General features: G+C 43.9%; 1 protein-coding gene across 6 annotated transcripts in view; it reads right to left on the bottom strand.

Annotated features, from left to right (window-relative positions):
• The window catches only part of OSBPL8 (oxysterol binding protein like 8), a 240,915-nt gene that overhangs the window by 82,847 nt on the left and 130,776 nt on the right, over window positions 1–27,292 (bottom strand). For all 6 annotated transcript variants that reach the window (XM_044280415.1, XM_044280417.1, XM_044280416.1 and 3 more), the window contains one exon: window positions 12,038–12,175. In XM_044280415.1, coding sequence (XP_044136350.1) covers window positions 12,038–12,175 — 138 coding nt within the window. The remainder of the gene's footprint in view (window positions 1–12,037; window positions 12,176–27,292) is intronic.

The raw sequence follows: 27,292 nt of genomic DNA, 5'->3' as shown, positions 1-27,292 counted from the left end.
AATCTGTATGAATAAGAACAATTGCAGTAGCGCTTTCCTCCAGTGACAAGCAGGCAACTATACAGAAGGAATGGTCCCTTCTCAGTTAATGCCTGCTCCATTGGCACATGCAGTAAATGCACCTTAAAAGGTTTTTTCCAGGATTACTATGGTTTTAACAGATATGCTCAAGTAATTTTTTTATTTCTTCATTTACATTGTTCTCATGCTTTTTCTTTTTCAATTTGAATCCTCCGCCACCAGTTCTCACCATCTAAAAAAATCACTCTGGTTTCCATCTTGTATGTAGCACTTCCTGTTGAGTATCCAACCAAACACATAAAGCACTTCTCCTTTCTCTGCCACAGTTGCAGCACCACCCCTAACATCCAGCTAGTTTATAGCTCCTCCCACCCAGCTAGTGACATAGATATTCCCCCATCATTTCCCCTAACCCCCAGCTAGTTTATAGCTCCTCCCACCCACTTAGTTACATAGATACTCCCCTATCACTGTCCCTAACATCCAGCTAGTTTATAGCTCCTCCCACCCAGCTAGTTACATAGACACTCCCCTATCATTTCCCCTAACACCCAGCTAGTTACATAGATATTCCCCTATTATTTCCCCTAACCCCCAGCTAGTTTATAGCTCCTCCCACCCACTTAGTGACAGACACTCCCCCATCACTGTCCCTAACATCCAGCTAGTTTATAGCTCCTCCCACCCAGCTCCTCCCACCCAGCTAGTTACATAGACATTCCCCCATCATTTCCCCTAACACCCAGCTAGTTTATAGCTCCTCCCACCCACTTAGTTACATAGACACTCCCCTATCACTGTCCCTAACATCCAGCTAGTTTATAGCTCCTCCCACCCAGCTAGTTACATACATAGACATTCCCCTATCATTTCCCCTAACACCCAGCTAGTTTATAGCTCCTCCCACCCACTTAGTTATATAGACACTCCCCATCACTGTCCCTAACCCCACCCAGGTAGTTTATAGCTCCTCCCACCCAGCTAGTGAGACACTCCCTTATCACTGTCCCCAACACTCAGCTAGTTAATAGTTCCTCCCACCCAGCTAGTTACATAGACATCCCCCAATCACTGACACGCCCATGGACATAACATCCCGATTTTTGCAGGACAAGATGCACTAATGGCACCCCGTATAGTTGCATAAAATGTGGTGGGAAGTGGGATTTTTTTTTTTTACAAATTCCGCCACCTTTATGGGGGGGGGGGGGGGGTTTAACATAATTTCCTATGTGTTAAAACTGACCCGTTACTTTTATTCTCCAGGTCAGTATGATTACAGTAATAACATATGTATATAGTTTTTTTTGCGTTTTAATACTGGAAAAAAAAATATAACTCATCGCCACATTCTGACCCCTGCTTTTTTGCACTTATACGAACATGTGTGGGCGATCTGTACTTTTCAATGATACCATTGTATGCGTGTATGACTTTTTGATCGCTTTTTATAACTTTTTTTTGCGGGAGGTGAAGCAACAAAAAAACTGAAAATTTACCATTTTTACCTTTTTTGGGGAATTAGCCGCTTGCAAAAATATTTTTCTATTTTAATAGTAAAATCGGTCGCGGACATTAGTGCTGGATGCCTGCTATTTAAAACAGCAAGCACCCGGCGGCTATGGCGCCCGCTCGTGAGTGGGCACCATTTTTAAATGCCCGTCCGCCGACATAAATTTACGCGGGGCGGTCGGGAAAGGGTTAAACAGCAATACTGAGACAGAAACCTCTCTACTTCAAACTTCCTGCAGCAGAGGTCTCCTTCTCCCCCACTTCCCTCCTACTGGCACCAACTGTAACCTGATTTCTCCTCTCTCCCCGGCTCTAGCAGGAATGTATCGGCATGGTTTGCCACAGAGGGGTAGCCATGATGCCTGTCACTACAGTTCACAGAATACACCGTCACATCATCATCACTCATATTGTAAAACATAACAGGGAACTGCGTACAGCGTAATTTCCTAATATAATAATTAACATATAGCCATGTCCTTTGTATACAATTTTCCAGTGAGGCACAAGTGAAAGGACTTATTAATTGGATACAATACATTTCTTGTTGGGTGGTGATTATGCAACACACACAAACCTGTTTATCATGTGCTGCAGGTTTTCATAATTAAAGGATAACTGTCATATTTATTTTATTTGCAAGTTTATTAGAGCTAGGCATGTATACCTGAGTTAGTCTGTCAATGATTGTCAAAAAAATCAATCTGTAATTACCTTATAATAACAGCTTTCATTAAAGGGTTTCTACCACTTCAGTTTGACCAAATTAGCCTTCAGACACTAGCGATCTGCTAGTGTCTGATCTCCATAACCATGCAATTCTTAGACCTTTGTGTGGAGCCGTTTCATTAAAAAACTAACTTTTATTCCTATGCAAATGAGCCTCTAGGTGCTATGGGGGCGTCTTTTCAGCACCTAGAGGCTCGGTCTACTCACACTGTATGCCCACCCATCTTGTCTTGAATGCCGGCCTCCATCACAGCCATCGGACGAATTCAGATCGCTAGTGTCTGAAAGCTAATTTGGTCAAACTGAAGTGGTAGAAACCCTTTAATGTCTCCTGTCCCTTCCCACTGCTCCCTTAAAAGACAGTTGCTATGGCTTGTCTGTCTCTGGCTAAGAAGACAGAGGGGCGGTCCTTCACACTGCATGCCTGCATTAGGCTTCAGAGTGAGGAGGCATGACTCTCAGTATTCCAATCTGATTGGCTGGCAGGGAGCTGCTGACTACAGAAAGTGTGTATGGGAAGTGAGGGAAAGCAGTTTTGGCTTCAGAGAACTGGCAGAAGAGCCATCTTGAGAAGGTCCTCATATTGTAAATGTTTAAACAGCCATAACTAAGGGAAAAACTCTAGGAAAACAGTGGTATGTGAAGAAACTAAAGATTGCTTTATGCATAATGCTGCTGCAGCAGTAATATGCCAAAATTGATTTTTTGATAAAAACATGACAGTTATCCTATAAGACTGGCATCCACAAACCAGAGAGGAACTGTAACCGTGTCTAAGAACGCACAGGAAGTGACTCATCATTATATCTACCTATGGTAATCAGTTTCACTCGCCATGTCCTTGTACTGTGAAAAGTGCAAACCACCAGGAAATACACAGGGATACTAACATTTAGGAATATTTTACATGTGGTTGTATGCTGTGGAACAACTATGGTTAGTCGTAGAGGACGTTTACCCTGAAATTCAGTTTAAAAACTGTTGTAAAAACCATGTGGAAACTGGTTCCCATTTGTGCAGGTGCAGTTTTAGGCTACATTCACACAACTGCAAAACACGGATGCCGCCCGTGTGCGTTCTGCAATTTGCGGAACGAACAGCCGGCTCATTATAGAACAGAACACGGCGCTCTGTTCGCATCTTTTGCAACCCAAGTGAAATGAATGGATCCGCACCCATTGCGCAAAATTGTGGAACGGATGTGGAGCCATAATTGCGGTCATGTGAATGCACCCTTATTGGAATGATCGAGGCTGTAACCACAGCCTTTCACGGAAAACAGTAAGCAAGTGGCTGCCTGACAGGTTTTGGTGCCAAATTCAGCTGTCAATAGCCCATTATAGTGCATTTATTCCCTAGCTCTTAAGCAGAAAGATTGCTAATGCTTTTTATAATTATTTTATAAAAATTGGCATGTAAAAAAAAAATAAAAAATGCAGCTTTTGGGAAAGCATGAACATTCTGATAATTGCTTACAGAATCGCAGGAAATCTCACTTTCCGCTGGTTTTCCAGCAAAGTTGTCAGCAGAATGCAGGTTGCAGTGTACTCAAGCTTGTAGCTTAGCAGCATACCTAAGCAAATCTTGGGAGCACACAAAAGCTAGCGATATTTCCTATACTGTGCAAGCACGACTATCACTGATGGATTGCAGGGTGGTCTGTAACCGTGAAAATGAGCAGTGTACAATATGAAGAAAAAAAATGAATATTGCCAGAAAAGGAAGCAATATGGACAATCACAATACATTAGTAAGCGGCTTGTATTAACTTTCTCTACATGATAAATGCCACTTGCTGAAGTGAGACAACCCCTTTAACTTCAAGGGTTGTTGCATTATTGACAGTGTCTGATTGGTGGGTGTCTGACCACGCTGTGTTGGAATGAAGCAGTAGTCACGCATGCGTGCTGCCACTCCATTTAGCTGTATGGGGCTGCCAGAAGTGCTTGTACTCGTTCTCATATAGTTAATGGAGCGGCGGACATGCATGTGTGTCTGATGCTCAATTTGAACGGGAAGCATGGAACTCTGCTCTTGCTATCTTCAGTGGCCCCAGCAGTCACTCTGGCCGATCGGACACTTACCCCTTATGTCAATAGGAGATAAGTTGTCTCGATGGGACTTTAATTGAAATCACATGATTAGAATGCCATTTTTTGTTCTGCAATGCTTAACCACACCCCTTGTCTTAATGTCATAAACTGAAGGAAAAGCTAACAAACCTGTATGGCAAGTGGAAAGTTCTATGAATGCATAAAGGACACTTTACATTTTCTGTAAACAAAGTGCTGTACAAACATGAAATGGAGTAAAACTACACTACAATGCAGTGACAAAGGGGAAAAAAAATCCTACTACCTGTATGAAATAAATATAGCACATGGGACAGGGATAAAGGATAGGCAGAACAAGAAGTGACTGAGTAGAAGAATCTTGATTCTGCGCTCTGTCAGTTTTAGCTGAAATGTGAATAAGCCCACCTCACATCCTCCGTACGGACTAAGCTGTGGGATGTCACAAATCTGAGTTACCTTTACTCAAGATGTTTTCTACCAAGTCCTAGGTCCTTTTAGGACGTGTCAGAAGTTTTTTTTTTGCAGGCACAGGTCAGGTCAGAGTGTCTTGGACCTGGAGGCGCGCTCCGGCCGGCAGCGCGGCTCCTTTAGTTCAATCTCGTGGTTCATGCTCGTACAGAGCAGGAGTGACGCCACTACACTGACTACAGATACCACTAAACCTCAACGCGTTTTAGATGGAGTCGCTATCCTTCATCAGGAATGGTTCCATTAAGGAGCCATTCTGCTGGCCGAGGCGCGCCTCCAGGTTGAAGACACTTGGACCTGACCTGTGCCTGCAAATAAAAAAATAAAAATTTTAAAAAAAAATCCAGACATCCCAAAAGGACCTAGGACTTGGGAGAAAACATCTAGAGTAAAGGTAACTCAGATTTGTGACATCCCACAGCCTAGTCCGTACGGAGGGTGTGAGGGGGGCTAATTTACATTGCAGCTAAAATGAACAGCGCGCGGTATCAAGATTCTTTTACTTATTGTTTATTTTATGTGGCAAGCATCTTGCGGTCCTGCTACGATACTGCAGCTTCACAGCGAGGAGGGTGAAGAGCGCTACTAGAATGAACACACAGCTCTAAGAAGTGACATCGATGGAATGTGCACCACTGTAATGCCTATGGGTATCTACTGCAAAATTGGTGTCCCTACAGCTGGTAAACACCAACAGATGACTTCATCCTGCATCTGCATGAAAGAACAAAGATATGACCCTCAGACTACTTTAACCTTCAGAGGCAGACTTGGAAATTTAATTGGCCCTGTAAAAAAAAAAAAAGCCTAAAAAACTGGCCCCATGTCATGGGCAGGTCAAAATTGACAGAAGAGGGGGCAACACAAGTAGGCAGGGACAACACAAGAAGATGGGGACTGCAATACTTTAGTGCACTACAAGATACTGCCCCAGCAGAACCAAATAGCACAGAGCAGCACAAAATACCGCCACCCTTGCCACAGTATTCAATTGTATCACGTCCTGAGGACATTGAAACACTTGAATCCAGGAGGGCACCTTCAGCCGTTGGCCAAGTGCATAAGTAATTGGTGCTCCCAACATTAAAGGGGTATTCCCATCTCAGACAATGGGGGCATATCGCTAGGATATGCTCCCATTGTCTGATAGGTGCGGGTCCCACTGTTGGGACCCACAACTATAACGAGAACTGAGCGGGGAGAGCTGTGGCTTGATTTCCCGGGGTCCGTCCACCACCAAGCGCTGCTCCCGTAGAAGTGAATGGGAGTGTACCGCGCATGCACAGCCCAGACTCCAATTCATTTCTATGGGGCCGACGGAAATAGCCGAGCCAACGCACGGCTATTTTGGGCGGCCCCATACAAATGAATGGAGGGCAGCTGCACATGCGGGGCCCCTTTCTCAATATAGGTGCGGGTCTCAGCGGTGGGACCCGCACCTATCAGACAATGATATGCCCCCTTTGTCTAAATAGGGACAACCCCTTTAATTAATACTGAGCGCGTCAGATCATTGTATACCCGTCCGGCGGCTGTGAGGAGGGCTTGGGCGGCCCCTCGGGCATTGGCCCACATGGAAATTTTCTTGTAGGGTCTATGGCCAGTCCTCCCCTGTCAACCTTTAACATTCTGATGACACCAGTGTATAAAGGGGAATAACTATTCCACCTCTGGGACCAGCACTAATCTCAAAAACAGGACCTCAAAGTGAACGGAGAGCAGGGCTTGCATGCAAAGCCACCCCTCCTTTCCCCACTATAAGATTTCCAAACACAGCTGAGCGCTTGATATGCCATTAATGTCCCAGATGGGAACACCCCATTACATTTTCAACAAACTCATAGTACTGGCGGATATACTGGAACAAGTCTTACCCCCTTCCCTAAACTAACATTCTCTTCTAAGTCTGTCTTTAGAGACAAGACAGCTATGAGTTCACTAAGGGATCAGATTAAATGCTGCACATACAGTGCAGACCAGAAGTTTGGACACACCTTCTCATTCAAAGAGTTTTCTTTATTTTCATGACTATGAAAATTGTAGATTCACACTGAAGGCATCAAAACTATGAATTAACACATGTGGAATTATATACATAACAAAAAAGTGTGAAACAACTGAAAACATGTCATATTCTAGGTTCTTCAAAGTAGCCACCTTTTGCTTTCATTACTGCTTTGCACATTTTTGGCATTCTCTTGATGAGCTTCAAGAGGTAGTCATCTGAAATGGTTTTCACTTCACAGGTGTGCCCTGTCAGGTTTAATAAGTGGGATTTCTTGCCTTATAAATGGGGTTGGGACCAACGAGTGGCCATCATTACTTTAAGAAATGAAGGTCAGTCAGTCCGAAAAATTGGGAAAACTTTGAAAGTGCCCCCAAGTGCAGTCACAAAAACCATCAAGCGCTACAAAGAAACTGGCTCACATGCGGACTGCCCCAGGAAAGGAAGACCAAGAGCCACCTCTGCTGCGGAGGATAAGTTCATCTGAGTCACCAGCCTCAGAAATCGCAGGTTAACAGCAGCTCAGATTAAAGACCAGGTCAATGCCACACAGAGTTCTAGCAGCAGACACATCTCTAGAACAACTGCTAAGAGGAGACTGTGTGAATCAGGCCTTCATGGTAGAATATCTGCTAGGAAACCACTGCTAAGGAATGGACATTAGACCAGTGGAAATCTGTGCTTTGGTCTGATGCGTCCAAATTTTTGATCTTTGGTTTCAACCACCGTTTCTTTGTGTGATGCAGAAAAGGTGAACGGATGGACTCTACATGCCTGGTTCCCACCGTGAAGCATGGAGGAGGAGGTGTGATGGCGTGGGGGTGATTTGCTGGTGACACTGTTGGGGATTTATTCAAAATTGAAGGAAATACTGAACCAGCATGGCCTCCACAGCATCTTTCAGCGGCATGCTATTCCATCCGGTTTGCGTTTAGTTGGACCATCATTTATTTTTCAACAGGACAGTGACCCCAAACACACCTCCAGGCTGTGTAAGGGCTATTTGACCATGAAGGAGAGTGATGGGGCGCTGCGCCAGATGACCTGGCCTCCACAGTCACCAGACCTGAACCCAATCGAGATGGTTTGGGGTGAGCTGGACCGCAGAGTGAAGGCAAAAGGGCCAACAAGTGCTAAGCATCTCTGGGAACTCCTTCAAGACTGTTGGAAGACCATTTCAGGTGACTACCTCTTGAAGCTCATCAAGAGAATGCCAAGAGTGTGCAAAGCAGTGATCAAAGCAAAAAGGTGGCTACTTTGAAGAACCTAGAATATGACATTTTCAGTTGTTTCACACTTTTTTGTTATGTATATAAAATTCCACATGTGTTAATTCATAGTTTTGATGCCTTCAGTGTGAATCTACAATTTTCATAGTCATGAAAATAAAGAAAACTCTTTGAATGAGAAGGTGTGTCCAAACTTTTGGTCTGTACTTTAGAAGCCTACACAGAAAAGAGAACTGAGCTGCTAGATGGAGAAAAGGGCAGATTCCTTTGAAAAAGATATAATGCAAAGTTTATGTTCTCCTGTAATAGTGACTTTACAATTGATGGCCCATGTACACCATTTCTTGTCCAGGCTCTTTAACCCATAGAGTACCCGGCGATTTTTCGTTTTTTTCTCCCTGCCTTCTCAAAGCCATAGTAGTTTTATTTTTCCATTCACATGAGCTGCATGAGGGCTTCTTTTTGTGGGAAAAGTTGTACTTTCTAATGGCACCATTTAATATTGAATAGGATGCAGTGGAAAGCTGGAAAAAATTCTATATGGTATGGAATTCCTCGACAGTTTTATAAATGTTTTTTACAGTATTCTCTATTCGGTAAGGGTACTTTCACACTTGCGGCAGAGTGATCCGGCAATCTGCATGCAAACGGACAGCATTTGTAGACGGATCCGGATGCGGATCCATCTCACAAATGCATTGCAAAAACGGATCAGTCTGTCTGTTTGTCATACAAATGGATCAGTTTCTATTTTTTCACATTTTTAAAGGTCGGAGCATGCGCAGACCAGAAGGACGGGTCTGGCACTGCGGTATTTTCAATGCCAGATTCGGCACTAATACATTCCTATGCATTCAGGCAAGTGTTCAATTTTTTGGGCTGGAGATCAAACCGCAGCTTATCACAGCTCAGGAGATAACATAGTAACATAATACATAAGGCCGAAAAAAGACATTTGTCCATCCAGTTCGGCCTGTCATCCTGCAAGTTGAGGTAGCTGAAGGATTTAACAGAGAATGTGTGTCCACCCCAGTGAGGTGGACATAGAAATAAGAAAAACAACGAAGAGCAGGTGGCGCTGTAGAGATCCATTTTATTAAATAGCTCAGTGCCTATACTAAATGTTTTATTACATGCAATTACAAGTATTCAAATCCATGTGTTGGTTGGAAAACCCCTTAATTGTATGCTGTACTTTGGGATCACAGGTCTAATTTTCATACATGGAAGCAGCGGCCATTTTTATAGTGTATAGTGTTTAGTTCATCCTTGAACAGAACAGTAAAAACTGGATACCCTTTAAAACTATATCCAGCTACTTTCCCTCAGACAACACAATACTGGTTTATAACTTTACACTGAGATAAATATAATCTACTAAATTATTAACAGCCATCCAAATAGAAGCATGACATGAGTACATATTGTTACATTAAACACCCACACAGCAGCCAGATACGAGCACTGTACCAATGTCTAAAAATAGGTTTCAAATCTAAAACTGTACAAAAAAAAATAGATATAGAACATAATGTACAAAACTTTTTTGTACAAAAAGTGAAGAGACGCAACAAGCTTAAAAATGGACTTCAAAATGTTGGATTAGAATATAACAAAGGAGGAAGGAACATAGCAGTAATGTACACTCAAACTGATAAAAAAAAAAAGCAAATACACCTACATGGTGATATAAAATCACGCTCTTAAGTGACTATACAAAGAGCAAAGTACTTTAGAATGATTTACAACAAAACTAAGGTATTTTCACTCTACATAATTCATTCATTTTTGCGTGTTACTTGAGTCTTGTGATGGATTTGTGTTCTTCCATTACTCTTGTAGATGATTTTCATGATTAACTTATTTACAGAACAATAGTGACTTTGCAACACCGAACAAATGTTTTAGCCAACCGATGACAGAACACAATCATCCAGTTGGCAGAGTTTGATATTTTAGTCGATTGATGGACAAAAGATCTTATGTTCATTCATGGACTAAATAAGTTTCTTTAGAAGAACACTTCCAGAAAGATCTTTAGTCCATCTAAAGAGGTCACTGCTGCTGCCGCCAATTACTGGCCTCAGCAGTGACGAACCATGTACTGTTGAGGCCAGTGGAGTGACCTGTGTGACCATAGCTTGAAACATCTGTTGTTGCACGATGGCTAGAAATAATAAAGGCGGGGAAAGATGCTGGCCTTTTTTCATTATTTTTCCTGTATTTGTTTGGTGGGATGAGCCTTACTATCAGAAACCGCTGCATCAAATGCATTTAAAAGGGATATCGGTGCTGTACTCAGCATGATGTATGCACCAGGGAGGACCAGAGTGCAGCGCTAGAAGAAGCAGGGGAGAAAAGGGGCCTTGCTTCTTATTTAAGCACATTTACAGGGGCTGCACAGGTTTTTATTGAACTGACAACTCATCTAAGCTTTTCATATACTTTCAATAGCAGTCAGCCAAACAGCAAGTCTTCCTGATCTCCTCCCATACACACTTGGCTCAGCCATCTGGCTGCATGTTCTCTCTGGAGGGTACCAACAATAAGGTATATTGAAATTCAAAGCCTGACCCTTTTTTCCCTCAGAAATTGGCCACTGGGCGAGGGGCGGAACACCACCATACGCTTTAGATAGTTTGTTGATCATGCCAACATCTAATATGTATAGCCAGTTTTAGGTCATCGTCTCACCTAGTATTTTGTTGCTGCTCAACGTGACAGCAAATCGGGAGGTAAAATAGACAAAGCTTTCACATAAATCCCAGTTCTGCTGTACAAATCTTAGAGAAGCTTTTAAGTTGGTCAGACCACATCCAATGATTAGTAAAGGTACCCATACATTTTAGCCTAAAGTTGATCAAAGTGAACGACTGCAACCAAAATGATCGCTCGTCAGGTGAAATTTAACTACAAACGATCGATGATAGACCATTATTGTCATAAAAGAAGTTGCCGTGTTTAATATTTTTGTCCAATAGTCGGACAAAAGATCTTTTGTTAATTCGTGGACCAAAGTGAAAAAACGTTTCCAGATGGATCTTTCGCCCATCTCCTGACTTCAGTGAATTTATATGGCCAGATTGATCAACTGTAATGGCCAATATGGACTAAAATGTGTATGGCCATGCCCGTATATGGCCTGACCACAGCACTCATGGCCTAGGACGTCACATTTGTCAGTCACATGGCCTACGCACAGCTCAGCCCCATTCAGGTAATGCACAGCGAGTATCCAATGGACAGCACCATGTTTGGCAAGCTCTTCAAACAGCTGATTGATGGGAGTGCTGGGTGTCAAATAGTGATAACCTATCCCGAGGATATGTCATTAGTATGAAATACTCTGACAAAATTGAAATGTACAGATGTAGTAGCGTTCACACACATGCTTTATGAGACGTGTTATCTCAATTAAATGCGTCAAGCAAACACCTGCTTTTCAATGGCCTTTGTTTCAAGATAATGCAATGAGTTAAGAAATTTGAGTTAAGAGTTTGTGTGTTAACCCTGCTACATCTGTACAGTATCAAATCGAAGGGGCAAAAATAAGTGCATGCATTTTTTATTTTTTGATTATTGGGCTGACTGATATAATTTTATTCTGGAAACCTTTCCTATGCATGTTGTGTTGTAGCTGTACATACAGTACAGACATCATTAAAATGGGTCCGTTTTCACCAGATTATGTGACTAATTACCTCAATAATCTGCAATTTGAAAACACCAAGTACATTTTAAAAGACATAGACTGAGCTGCACCACATTTTTTGGCATCATTACAAATCACATCTGCTGTTTCCTGGACTTGCAGGTTTAAGATATCTAAAAATAAAACATGCAGTATAGAGAACACATATATTCAAGGTTATAACAGAGGAGAGCAATAATCCAGATTCAAGATCCTCAGCACCACAGGGATGGCTGAAAAACATGTAGATCTTGGATCAATAATGAACTTGTGAACATGCAACCAAATTCAGAATGAGGTTTCCTACCATGACTGTGGATGATGCTGGGGCTTAGTGTAGCCTGGACCAGGTCTTTGGTTGGAGACAGATATGCGTCTTTACCCTGCCGCTGGCTCATTTTGGCTGGGACCATCACTGGAGACTCATCACTGTTTGTTGACACTTCTGGAGAGAGAAAACATCAAACTTTACATAAAAACTGTTTGCAGAGGTGTTCATAAGTATAGCAACACCACTAAACAGGTTAGGACTACCAGTCATCTATAAAATAAAACTTTAGGTGTCCAAAGGGTGTTCTAAGGGTGCTGCCACATGCTCAGGTTTTTTTATGCAGTTTAAGCCACAACCTGGAGTGGTTTAAAAAAAGAAGTGGAGAAGTTGTATTGGTCCTTACTCTACTGTTACCAGGGCCGGACTGGCCATAGGGCAGACCGGGCATTTGCCCGGTGGGACGGGCCGCCTCAGGGCTCGAGTGGGTGTGCTGGGTATGGCCTAATCACACCCCTGTCACTGTGCTCCGCCTCCTGCCAGCCCCGGCCGCACAGCTTAATCATCATGATGACTGTCTGAGTGACACAAAGAAGACACATAGATACTGACTGTGTGAGTCCACCCCCACTGCTCCGCCTCCCATCTTTCGGCGGCCGGCAGCGTAACGTCGCTCACTCAGACGTCACGCGTCTGCTCCGCCTTCATTAATAAAGTGGGAAGAGCATGCGCGTGCGGCGTTACGTAGTGAGTGACGTCACGTCACGTTACGCTGCCGCCGGCCGCCTAGTTTGAATGTTGAACTTGAAGAGCGGGACTGGAGCCACCAGCTTCTGCCTGCCCGCCCCAGTAGTGCCCAACTGGCTGTGGCTGCCGCCTGCCCATGCCTACTGACTGTCCAAGGCAGTAAGTTAGTGATAGTGATAGATTATTAGATAGTAACTTATGTAAGTGAGCTGTAAATAAACTTGTGCAAAGTATATGAGTAGTTACTAACACAAGTTTATTTACAAGCTCAAAAGCTCACTTACATAAGGAACGGCGGGGGCTGTCTTACAATAGGGAGGGACACCGTTATTGGGGGGGGGGGGGGGAGAAGATATCTGTGGATCATGTGGATGATGACATATATATAGCACAAGATGCTTGCGCTGCCATACAGGTCCTTCTAAAAAAAATAGCATATTGTGATAAAGTTCATTATTTTCTGTAATGTACTGATAAACATTAGACTTTCATATATTTTAGATTCATTACACACCAACTGAAGTAGTTCAAGCCTTTTATTGTTTTAATATTGATGATTTTGGCATACAGCTCATGAAAACCCCAAATTCCTATCTAAAAAAATTTGCATATTTCATCCGACCAATAAAAGAAAAGTGTTTTTAATACAAAAAAAGTCAACCTTCAAATAATTATGTTCAGTTATGCACTCAATACTTGGTCGGGAATCCTTTTGCAGAAATGACTGCTTCAATGCGGCGTGGCATGGAGGCAATCAGCCTGTGGCACTGCTGAGGTGTTATGGAGGCCCAGGATGCTTCGATAGCGGCCTTAAGCTCATCCAGAGTGTTGGGTCTTGCATCTCTCAACTTCCTCTTCCCAATATCCTACAGATTCTCTATGGGGTTCAGGTCAGGAGAGTTGGCAGGCCAATTGAGCACAGTAATACCATGGTCAGTAAACCATTTACCAGTGGTTTTGGCACTGTGAGCAGGTGCCAGGTAGTGCTGAAAAATGACATCTTCATCTCCATAAAGCTTTTCAGCAGATGGAAGCATGAAGTGCTCCAAAATCTCCTGATAGCTAGCTGCATTGACCCTGCCCTTGATAAAACACAGTGGACCAACACCAGCAGCTGACATGGCACACCAGACCATCACTGACTGTGGGTACTTGACACTGGACTTCAGGCATTTTGGCATTTCCCTCTCCCCAGTCTTCCTCCAGACTCTGGCACTTTGATTTCCGAATGACATGCAACAGTCCAGTGCTGCTTCTCTGTAGCCCAGGTCAGGCGCTTCTGCCGCTGTTTCTGGTTCAAAAGTGGCTTGACCTGGGGAATGCGGCACCTGTAGCCCATTTCCTGCACACGCCTGTACACGGTGGCTCTGGATGTTTCTACTCCAGACTCAGTCCACTGCTTCCGCAGGTCCCCCAAGGTCTGGAATCGGTCCTTCTCCACAATCTTCCTCAGGGTCCGGTCACCTCTTCTCGTTGTGCAGCGTTTTCTGCCACACTTTTTCCTTCCCACAGACTTCCCACTGAGGTGCCTTGATACAACAATCTGGGAACAGCCTATTCGTTCAGAAATTTCTTTCTGTGTCTTACCCTCTTGCTTGAGGGTGTCAATGATGGCCTTCTGGACAGCAGTCAGGTCGTCAGTCTTACCCATGATTGCGGTTTTGAGTAATGAACCAGGCTGGGAGTTTTTAAAAGCCTCAGGAATCTTTTGCAGGTGTTTAGAGTTAATTAGTTGATTCAGATGATTAGGTTAATAGCTCGTTTAGAGAACCTTTTCATGATATGCTAATTTTTTTAGATAGGAATTTGGGGTTTTCATGAGCTGTATGCCAAAATCATCAATATTAAAACAATAAAAGGCTTGAACTACTTCAGTTGTGTGTAATGAATCTAAAATATATGAAAGTCTAATGTTTATCAGTACATTACAGAAAATAATGAACTTTAATCACAATATGCTAATTTTTTTTAGAAGGACCTGTATATGTGTGTCATCCAGAGATCCCCCAGGCCACCCATAACAGTGCCATGCAATCAACAGATATCCCCTTAACAGTCTATTAAGGGGATATCTGTGGATGACACTGTTATGGGGTGGGGTCTGTGGATGACGCACTGTTAATAACAGTGCATCCTCCACAGATGCCCCCATTAATAGTGTCATTCACAGATCCCCCATTAATAGTGTCATTCACAGATCCCCCATTAATAGTGTCATCCACAGGTCCCCCATGACAGTGTGTCATCCACAGGTCCCCCATGACAGTGTGTCATCCACAGGTCCCCCATGACAGTGTGTCATCCACAGGTCCCCCATGACAGTGTGTCATCCACAGGTCCCCCATGACAGTGTGTCATCCACAGGTCCCCCATGACAGTGTGTCATCCACAGGTCCCCCATGACAGTGTGTCATCCACAGGTCCCCCATGACAGTGTGTCATCCACAGGTCCCCCATGACAGTGTGTCATCCACAGGTCCCCCATGACAGTGTGTCATCCACAGGTCCCCCATGACAGTGTGTCATCCACAGGTCCCCCATGACAGTGTGTCATCCACAGGTCCCCCATGACAGTGTGTCATCCACAGGTCCCCCATGACAGTGTGTCATCCACAGGTCCCCCATGACAGTGTGTCATCCACAGGTCCCCCATGACAGTGTGTCATCCACAGGTCCCCCATGACAGTGTGTCATCCACAGGTCCCCCATGACAGTGTGTCATCCACAGGTCCCCCATGACAGTGTGTCATCCACAGGTCCCCCATCACAGTGTGTCATCCACAGGTCCCCCATCACAGTGTGTCATCCACAGGTCCCCCATCACAGTGTGTCATCCACAGGTCCCCCATGACAGTGTGTCATCCACAGGTCCCCCATGACAGTGTGTCATACTGTCATCCACAGATCCCCCATAACAGTGCGCCTGCGCACTGAGGAGAGACAGAAAGGAGGGCAAATCAGTGGAAGCAAGCAGAGGACGGCACAGCAGACTACTGAAAAGCTTCTTTTGTAAGTAAATAGTTTTATTATAAATGTAGTTTAATGTTTTTGTCTTTTATTACATTCTGGCTTTTGCTTGGTTATGTATGATGCTTTTTGATAATAAGTAAATGTAGTGGTGCTATAATGTGGACCCCAGGCCTCTCTGATGTCCTGCAGGCTGGCGCTGTGGCAGCATACGGTTGGTCAGGCAGCAGAAAGGCTCTGGGGCTGTCATTGTGTGCTCTGGTACTTTCCCCTTCACAGCCACTGCTATCTCTCTCTCGTACAGTGCAGACTCTGCAAGAGGCTTTCCGTTTGCTCTCCGTCCTCTTAAAAGTCTATGGGAATCAAAACGGATCCATCTGGTTCCTGTTATGCAAGACGGAAAACAAAGTCCTGTCAACAGGACTTTGTTTTCCGTCTTGCATAAGGGGACCCAGACTGATCCGTTATGCTTTCTCATAAACTTCTATTAGGACAGAGCAAAACGGAATGTCTCTTAGGGTCCATTCACACGTCCGTTGTTTCTTTCCTGATCTGTTCCGTTTTTTGCGGAACAGATCTGGACCCATTCATTTTCAATGGATCCTGAAAAAAATCGGACAGCTCAATGTCAGGAAAGAAACAACAGACGTGTGAATGGACCCGTAAAGGTTTCCGTTTTGCATTCTATCTGGCCATTCCGTTATATTCAGTTTGAAACGGAACCTATAACGGAATGGCATAACGCAGATGTAAACCCACCCTGTACGGAATAGGTGGTATTTGCTAGAGTTGCTGGAGAACTGTGAGTGCAATTTCGGGGGGAACTGACCTGTACAGGGTGTGGAGGATGGGGAGGTTGAGATCCACTGAGGATATTATAAGACTTTTCTGTAGCTTCCTATATTGTTGCAAGATCTGTATGTTGGTTGTTGCAAAGCTTGTGTGTTGGCTGAAGCCTTCCTATCTTACTGGTGGCTGGCCCTGCCCCTCAATTGTGCTTCCGGGTTTGGCTCCGTCCCTAGACTGCAAGGGGGTGGGGCCTGTTGGGGGTCATGTGATTGGGCTGCTCAGTCAAAAATGCCCGGGCCTATTTTTTGTCCCAGTCAGGCCCTGACTGTTACTGTATGATCTACCCCTGACAAAAAGCTCGAATTTGTGGCAACATCCTTAGTGATTTGCTGCCTCATTCTGGAGGAAAAAGTACTTTCAATTGACAAGCAAATGAGCAGTTAAGTGCACTGAGGGCGGTTCCAAGCCATTCTATGCACCCTTGCTCCTCCTGCTTCTTGAACCTGCCCCTGCAGTTCCTTGATTGACAGATCCTTTGGAGATAACTATACAGGAACCTGGGACTATCAATCAAGAAGGAAAGGGAAGGGCTGGCAGAGGATACAGGAGGAGCAAGGGTGCATACAGAGGTTTGGGCCTGCCCTCTGTGTGCTTAATTCACATATTGATAAAAAATATGTTTTCTTCAGATTGAAGCAACAGATCACCAAGTAAAATGATAAGTAGGATTACATTCAGCTGAGCTAGCCCTACAAGGACATGTTCCTGGTTAATAATAATAATATTATTAACAACAATAATAATAAGAATAAATTTATATAGTGCCTAAATAATCAGGTTTAAACATTTCCTAGTGACAAGCTCCCTTTAAAAGTCTAATTTACTACAATAGCATATCTGACTGATGAGCTAAATGGCCACAATATAAAAAAAAGGGTGCATGTGAAAGTATCCTAAAATAACCAAAGATGGGCCCGTGTTTATCCTATACCTTTATTTCTGAAGTTGGTATAAATAGCAACTGTACATAAAGCAACTTTGATTCAGTATTACTTCCGAATGACTCAGCCTTTCAATAGTCAATTTGAGTAACTGAAGTTATTAATAACTGTACAAAACATGTTGGGCCTGGAGTTAATAATATAGAGAGAAATGGAATAAAAATGTAAGAAACAGAAAACCATAAAGAAAATACTCAAAAACTGAAAATATTTCTGGAGTGACATGTAGAGAAATACAAGCTTACATACGTATGGAATAGTTTCTGGATATGCCTTAGACCTTTTAAAATTCTTTGGAGATATAAAACAAAGCATGATCTTATTTTGGTATGATGAAATGAGGATGTGGTAGCAAGAGAAAAATAAATATGCAGGGCCTACATTTTTTTGGTGCAGATTTTGGCACTTTTTCTGAATGCAATCAGCACCAAAACAAAAAACAAAACAAAAAAAATTAACGTATACAAAAAACACACAAAATAATATAAATAATTTTTTTTTAAATCAGCATCGCAACTGCGCATATAGTGTTTGCTAAACGCAGGACTGTAGCATAATAGTTTCAGAAAAGGCAATCCCTATTCTTCTTTAATATATTATCATATGTTTCCTCATGGATATTAAAATCTTCGGAAATGCCTCAAGGATATCCTACAATCCTAACGGATAATGCAAGTGAAGGCTTAGCAGATTAGCAACACATAAAAGAAAATGATGTTCTAAAATAAATTCTCAACCTCTGCACATCGTACACAAGGGGTGGAAGCTATCATTCCCCTAGTCGCAAGTAGTGTTTTTAAGCTGCCCTTGCCAGTTTCTGAAAAGGGGGTGTGGAGGGGTCATCGTCCCCAGCACATTCATCATCATCTACGCCAGAAACCGCTTCAAGCTGGAGTAGACTTCAGTCTGGCGCACAGACTCCTGGAGGAGGCATTGAATTTATGATGAGGCCTCTGCCTTATCATAAATTAAATGCCCTCTATAGCAATAAGACAGATGTAGTACACACTGGTCTTAATAAATCAGGGCCTAAGCCTTTTTATATTAGATGTAAAGTCTTTAGGATTACAGTTATTCATTTTATTATGTTACCCATTCAAGAAAATTGGATAGCAAGCAACATATACTGGATTACCAGATACAACGCAGCTTTTAGAACGCCCACAAGCAAAAATAAAAGCTCGGCAGCAGTCCAGTCTGACAAGTCCTTCTGTTATTTGGCACGTTGCTGTGACTTTCAACAATTATTTCTCAAGGAACAAGTCCAGTATGAGTAAGAACACTGTACCTTTTCTCAGAAAAACGTTTAGTGGGTATGTTGGCGAGAAGCAAAAAAGGAATAAAGTAAGACAGCAGGATCAGACTACTGTTTGTTTTATCATATAGACATATGAGTTTCCACAGGAGTTGGAGACATTAAACAAAATCACAGAAGCAACCTAGTAAAGCAAGTAAAGGAAGACTGGAAAACCAACATTTTTAGTAATAAAATTAGATAAAATAATAATTAGGCTGGGACTGGCAAAATCACAATTTTACCAGTGGAATTATCTTACCTTGATTTAATACTGCAACTGCAAAAATACCTGTTAACCTAGCCAAGCAAGGTTGGGAGATGCCTGCTTGACTTCGCTCAAGTTCCCAGATTGTTTTTAAACTATGGGGTAGATATATGGTACTAAGACTGGCATTACAGTATAGTCTTTTTGCACAAAATGCACCAAACTGCATGTCTTTTTATCAGATACGTTTTTATTATTTTGTAAAAATAAACAATATCATTTTACAAAATTCTTGTGTCATATTATGTTCAACACAGTGCAAAAATACTCCTTGTACAAAACAGGATAGTCAATAAACAGGATCCTTAACATAAAGATCCAACAACCAAACACCCTGTAGCGCACTGCAATTCCACAGCTTATGGAGCAATCCGGCCCCTTCTTCCCCACATTTCGGACACTTTGAGTCAGATCTATATCCCACCTTCCATAAGAAGATTGGAGTTCTATATACCCTGTGTATCATATAGAGTTGAGACAGTCTAGCCGCTTCGCTAGGGGTTAGAGTAGGAATCTGTGCAAGGACTTCTTCCCATTGGCTGTCTGAGATGGGGCCCACATTCCTCTCCCACTTCAACTTAACTTTAAGTGGATATTTTTTCAGCTGCTCATATAGCAAAGTATTATAAGTATCCGAAATAGCTCCTTTTACAGGACCTGGTTCTATCAGTTTTTTAACCACTTCAGCCCCGCTAGGTGAAACCCCCTTCATGACCAGAGCACTTTTTACACTTCGGCACTACACTACTTTCACCGTTTATCGCTCGGTCATGCAACTTACCATACAAATGAATTTTACCTCCTTTTCTTCTCACTAATAGAGCTTTCATTTGGTTGTATTTCATTGCTGCTGACATTTTTACTTTTTTTTGTTATTAATCAAAATGTAACGATTTTTTTGCAAAAAAATGTCATTTTTCACTTTCAGCTGTAAAATTTTGCAAAAAAAACGACATCCATATATAAATTTTTCGCCAAATTTATTGTTCTACATGTCCTTGATAAAAAAAAAATGTTTGGGAAAAAAAAATTGTTTGGGTAAAAGTTATAGCATTTACAAACTATGGTACAAAAATGTGAATTTCCGCTTTTTGAAACAGCTCTGACTTTCTGAGCACCTGTCATGATTCCTGAGGTTCTACAATGCCCAGACAGTAGAAAACCCCCACAAATGACCCCATTTCGGAAAGTAGACACCCTAAGGTATTCGCTGATGGGCATAGTGAGTTCATAGAACTTTTTATTTTTTGTCACAAGTTAGCGGAAAATGATGATGATTTTATTTTTTTTATTTTTTCTTACAAAGTCTCATATTCCACTAACTTGCAACAAAAAATAAAAAATTCTAGGAACTCACCATGCCCCTCACAGAATACCTTGGGGTGTCTTCTTTCCAAAATGGGGTCACTTGTGGGGTAGTTATACTGCCCTGGCAATTTAGGGGCCCAAATGTGTGAGAAGAACTTTGCAATCAAAATGTGTAAAAAATGACCGGTGAAATCCAAAAGGTGCACTTTGGAATATGTGCCCCTTTGCCCACCTTGGCAGCAAAAAAGTGTGACACATCTGGTATCGCCGTACTCAGGAGAAGTTGGGGAATGTGTTTTGGGGTGTCATTTTACATATACCCATGCTGGGTGAGAAAAATATCTTGGTCAAATGCCAACTTTGCATAAAAAAATGGGAAAAGTTGTCTTTTGCCAAGATATTTTTCTCACCAAGCATGGGTATATGTAAAATGACACCCCAAAACACATTGCCCAACTTCTCCTGAGTACGGCGATACCAGATGTGTCACACTTTTTTGCTGCCAAGGTGGGCAAAGGGGCACATATTCCAAAGTGCACCTTTCGGATTTTGCAGGGCATTTTTTACACATTTTGATTGCAAAGTTCTTCTCACACATTTGGGCCCCTAAATCGCCAGGGCAGTATAACTACGCCACAAGTGACCCCATTTTAGAAAGAAGACACCCCAAGGTATTCCGTGAGGGGCATGGCGAGTTCCTAGAATTTTTTATTTTTTGTCGCAAGTTAGTGGAATATGAGACTTTGTAAGGAAAAAAGAAAAAAAAAAGAAAAATCATCATTTTCCGCTAACTTGTGACAAAAAATAAAAAATTCGAGGAACTCGCCGTACCCCTCACGGAATACCTTGGGGTGTCTTCTTTCCAAAATGGGGTCACTTGTGGCGTAGTTATACTGCCCTGGCAATTTAGGGGCCCAAATGTGTAAGAAGTACCTTGCAATCAAAATGTGTAAAAAATGGCCTGCGAAATCCGAAAGGTGCACTTTGGAATGTGTGCCCCTTTGCCCACCTTGGCTGCAAAAATATGTCACACATGTGGTATCGCCGTACTCAGGAGAAGTTGGGCAATGTGTTTTGGGGGGTCATTTTACATATACCCATGCTGGGTGAGAGAAATATCTTGGCAAAAGACAACTTTTCCCATTTTTTTATACAAAGTTGGCATTTGACCAAGATATTTTTCACACCCAGCATGGGTATATGTAAAATGACACCCCAAAACACATTCCCCAACTTCTCCTGAGTACGGCGATACCAGATGTGTGACACTTTTTTGCAGCCTAGATGCGCAAAGGGGCCCAAATTCCTTTTAGGAGGGCATTTTTAGACATTTGGATCCCAGACTTCTTCTCACACTTTCGGGCCCCTAAAAAGCCAGGGCAGTATAAATACTCCACATGTGACCCCACTTTGGAAAGAAGACACCCCAAGGTATTCAATGAGGGGCATGGCGAGTTCCTAGAATTTTTTTTTTTTATTTGCATAAGTTAGCGGATATTGATTTTTTTTAGTTTTTTTCTCACAAAGTCTCACTTTCCGCTAACTTAGGACAAAAATTTCAATCTTTCATGGACTCAATATGCCCCTCACGGAATACCTTGGGGTGTCTTCTTTCCGAAATGGGGTCACATGTGGGGTATTTATACTGCCCTGGCTTTTTAGGGGCCCTAAAGCGTGAGAAGAAGTCTGGAATATAAATGTCTAAAAATGTTTACGGATTTGGATTCCGTGAGGGGTATGGTGCGTCCATGTGAGATTTTATTTTTTGACACAAGTTAGTAGAATATGAGACTTTGTTTTTGTTTTTGTTTTTTCTTACAAACAAAAAATTTCCGCTAACTTGTGCCAAAAAAAATGTCTGAATGGAGCCTTACCGGGGGAGGGGGGGGGGGGGGGGGGGGGGTGATCAATGACAGGGGGGTGATTAATGACAGGGGGGTGATCACCCATATAGACTCCCTGATCACCCCCCTGTAAGGCTCCATTCAGACGTCCGTATAATTTTTACGGATCCATGGATCGGATCCGCAAAACACATGCGGACGTCTGAATGGAGCCTTACAGGGGGGTTATCAATGACAGGGGGTGATCAGGGTGATCACCCCCCTGTCACTGATCACCCCCCCCTGTAAGGCTCCATTCAGACATCCGCATGATTTTTTACGGATCCATGGATACATGGATCGGATCCACAAAACACATGCGGACGTCTGAATGGAGCCTTACAGGGGGGTTATCAATGACAGGGGGTGATCAGGGTGATCACCCCCCTGTCACTGATCACCCCCCCTGTAAGGCTCCATTCAGACATCCGCATGATTTTTACGGATCCATGGATCGGATCCACAAAACACATGCGGACGTCTGAATGGAGCCTTACAGGGGGGTGATCAATGACAGGGGGTGATCAATGACAGGGGGTGATCAGGGAGTGTATATGGGTGATCACCCGCATGTCATTGATCACCCCCCTGTAAGGCTCCATTCAGACGTCCGCATGATTTTTACGGATCCATGGATCGGATCCACAAAACACATGCGGACGTCTGAATGGAGCCTTACAGGGGGGTGATCAATGACAGGGGGGTGATCAATGACAGGGGGTGATCAGTGAGTGTATATGGGTGATCACCCGCCTGTCATTGATCACCCCCTGTAAGGCTCCATTCAGACGTCCGCATGTGTTTTGCGGATCCGATCCATGTATCCATGGATCCATAAAAATCATGCGGACGTCTGAATGGAGCCTTACAGGGGGGTGATCAATGACAGGGGGTGATCAGGGTGATCACCCCCCTGTCAATGATCACCCCCCCTGTAAGGTTCCATTCAGACATCCGCATGATTTTTTACGGATCCATGGATACATGGATCGGATCCACAAAACACATGCGGACGTCTGAATGGAGCCTTACAGGGGGGTTATCAATGACAGGGGGTGATCAGGGTGATCACCCCCCTGTCAATGATCACCCCCCCTGTAAGGTTCCATTCAGACATCCGCATGATTTTTTACGGATCCATGGATCGGATCCACAAAACACATGCGGACGTCTGAATGGAGCCTTACAGGGGGGTTATCAATGACAGGGGGTGATCAGGGTGATCACCCCCCTGTCACTGATCACCCCCCCTGTAAGGCTCCATTCAGACATCCGCATGATTTTTACGAATCCATGGATCGGATCCACAAAACACATGCGGACATCTGAATGGAGCCTTACAGGGGGGTGATCAATGACAGGGGGGTGATCAGGGAGTGTATATGGGTGATCACCCGCCTGTCATTGATCACCCCCTGTAAGGCTCCATTCAGACGTCCGCATGTGTTTTGCGGATCCGATCCATGTATCCATGGATCCGTAAAAATCATGCGGACGTCTGAATGGAGCCTTACAGGGGGGTGATCAATGACATGGGGGTGATCAATGACAGGGGGGTGATCAGGGAGTGTATATGGGTGATCACCCGCCTGTCATTGATCACCCCCCTGTAAGGCTCCATTTAGACGTCCGTATGCGTTTTGCGGATCCGATCCATGTATCCGTGGATCCGTAAAAATCATACGGACGTCTGAACGGAGCCTGACAGGGGGGGGGGGTGATCAATGACAGGGGGGTGATCAATGACAGGGGGGTGATCACCCATATAGACTCCCTGATCACCCCCCTGTAAGGCTCCATTCAGACGTCCGTATAATTTTTACGGATCCATGGATCGGATCCGCAGAACACATGCGGACGTCTGAATGGAGCCTTACAGGGGGGTTATCAATGACAGGGGGTGATCAGGGTGATCACCCCCCTGTCACTGATCACCCCCCCTGTAAGGCTCCATTCAGACATCCGCATGATTTTTACGGATCCATGGATACATGGATCGGATCCACAAAACACATGCGGACGTCTGAATGGAGCCTTACAGGGGGGTTATCAATGACAGGGGGTGATCAGGGTGATCACCCCCCTGTCACTGATCACCCCCCCTGTAAGGCTCCATTCAGACATCCGCATGATTTTTACGGATCCATGGATACATGGATCGGATCCACAAAACACATGCGGACGTCTGAATGGAGCCTTACAGGGGGGTTATCAATGACAGGGGGTGATCAGGGTAATCACCCCCCTGTCAATGATCACCCCCCCTGTAAGGTTCCATTCAGACATCCGCATGATTTTTTACGGATCCATGGATACATGGATCGGATCCACAAAACACATGCGGACGTCTGAATGGAGCCTTACAGGGGGGGTTATCAATGACAGGGGGTGATCAGGGTGATCACCCCCCTGTCACGCTCCATTCAGACATCCGCATGATTTTTACGGATCCATGGATCGGATCCACAAAACACATGCGGACGTCTGAATGGAGCCTTACAGGGGGGTGATCAATGACAGGGGGGTGATCAATGACAGGGGGTGATCAGGGAGTGTATATGGGTGATCACCCGCCTGTCATTGATCACCCCCCTGTAAGGCTCCATTCAGACGTCCGCATGATTTTTACGGATCCATGGATCGGATCCACAAAACACATGCGGACGTCTGAATGGAGCCTTACAGGGGAGTTATCAATGACAGGGGGGTGATCAGGGAGTGTATATGGGTGATCACCCGCCTGTCATTGATCACCCCCTGTAAGGCTCCATTCAGACGTCCGCATGTGTTTTGCGGATCCGATCCATGGATCCGTAAAAATCATGCGGACGTCTGAATGGAGCCTTACAGGGGGGTGATCAATGACATGGGGGTGATCAATGACAGGGGGTGATCAGGGAGTGTATATGGGTGATCACCCGCCTGTCATTGATCACCCCCCTGTAAGGCTCCATTTAGACGTCCGTATGCGTTTTGCGGATCCGATCCATGTATCCGTGGATCCGTAAAAATCATACGGACGTCTGAACGGAGCCTGACAGGGGGGGTGATCAATGACAGGGCGGTGATCAATGACAGGGGGGTGATCAGGGAGTTTATATGGGGTGATCATGGGTGATCAGGGGTTTATAAGGGGTTAATAAGTGACGGGGGGGAGGGGTGTAGTGTAGTGTTTGGTGCGACTGTACTGACCTACCTGAGTCCTCTGGTGGTCGATCCTAACAAAAGGGACCACCAGAGGACCAGGTAGGAGGTATATTAGACGCTGTTATGAAAACAGCGTCTAATATACCTGTTAGGGGTTAAAAAATTCGGATCTCCAGCCTGCCAGCGAGCGATCGCCGCTGGCAGGCTGGAGATCCACTCGCTTACCTTCCGTTCCTGTGCGCGCGTTCACAGGAAATCTCGCGTCTCGCGAGATGACGCATATATGCGTGACTGTGCGCAGGGCTGCCACCTCTGGCACGCACATCTGCGTTAGGCGGTCCGGAGGTGGTTAAGCATGAGATGTGATACAAATTGTAGGGGGCGCACTTTATCCTGCGAACTGATAGCATGCCTTAATTGAAGGTATTTATAGAAATGGTAGACGCTAGGCCATATTCAGTGCAAAGTTGTGCAAATTGTTTTAGGATTCCTTGTGAATATAGTTGACCTAAATTCAATAGTCCTTTACGTTCCCAATCAGAAAATCCCTGCAGTTTGGACAATTCTATTAAATGAGGGTTATTCCAAACGGGGGAGACAGGTCCAATAGTTGCTGAACACCCAGAATTTCCCTAAGCTTTCCCCAGACCCTCCTCATTAATCCTACTACTAGGAGGGGTTTAAAAGAGTCAGGTAAATCTTGCTCCATAATCGAAATAGGCTGGCAGACCCCAGATGCCCACTTCACCAATTCTCCACATCTTCCCATCTCTCTCAGGGACCCCAGCCCTTAAAGTGTTGCAACTGAGCTGCTAAGAAATATATAAAGGGGTTAGGTAACGCCAGTCCCCCCGCTGTAATGTTTCATATCGGATTCTACTATTTTTATTTTTCCATAACAAGGATCTAAATATTCTCTGTAATTTATAATAAAAATGCATGGGAATCCATACTGGTGAGTTATGCAGTATGTAGAGCAATTGCGGCATCCAAATCATCTTAAGAAGATTACCTATCATTGACAATGGAAGCTTATGCCAGGTGACCGCTTTCTGTTTAAATCTATCCATTAGTGGTACTAGGTTATTCGCTACATAAGATTGGGGCTGTACTGAAATAGTGACTCCAAGATATTTAAAGGAGGAGATCACTTTCAGGTTAACATGATCTAAGCAAAGAGATTCCGGAATAGGGGACAGCGGAAGAATAACTGACTTATTCCAATTGATTAATAAACCAGACTGTACTCCAAAGTCTGAGATTAACAAATTAATGGGATCTATTGAGGTTGTTAGATCACCCACATATAATAACACATCGTCCGCATATAGCGAGACTCTTTCCTCCAGTCTCCCTCTCCAGACCTCTCCAGAATCAGTGGCGTAAAATGAAAAATACAAGCCAGGGGCTCAATAGCAATGGCAAACAGAAGGGGTGACAAAGGGCATCCCTTCCTGGTGCCTCTCTCCAGTGTCATCATTGGGGATAGCTTACCATTTATTCGCAGCCTAGCTCTTGGTTGACTATAGAGCAATTTTACCCAATTAATGTATCCAGGGCCGAATCCTAGTTTTGCCAGAACTGCCCATAAGTATTCCCATTCAACACTATCAAAGGCCTTTGCAGCGTCTAAGGCAGGCATGTCCAAACTGCGGCCCTCCAGCTGTTGCAAAACTACAACTCCCAGCATGCCCTAATAGCTGTAAGCTATCCAGGCATGCTGGGAGTTGTAGTTTTGCAACAGCTGGAGGGCCGCAGTTTGGACATGCCTGGTCTAAGGAGACCACTGCAGGGCATCCCACATCCCATTCTGTTCCCCTCATCTGAATATTCAGGAACAGACGCCTAAGGTTTAATGACGTGGATTTTCCTGGCATAAACCTGCACTGA

This window comes from Bufo gargarizans, chromosome 2, assembly GCF_014858855.1.
Source record: "Bufo gargarizans isolate SCDJY-AF-19 chromosome 2, ASM1485885v1, whole genome shotgun sequence".
NCBI classification, from domain to species: domain Eukaryota; kingdom Metazoa; phylum Chordata; class Amphibia; order Anura; family Bufonidae; genus Bufo; species Bufo gargarizans.
Note: the sequence above shows the minus strand (reverse complement) of the source record. Positions and strands in the feature narration are given on the sequence as shown.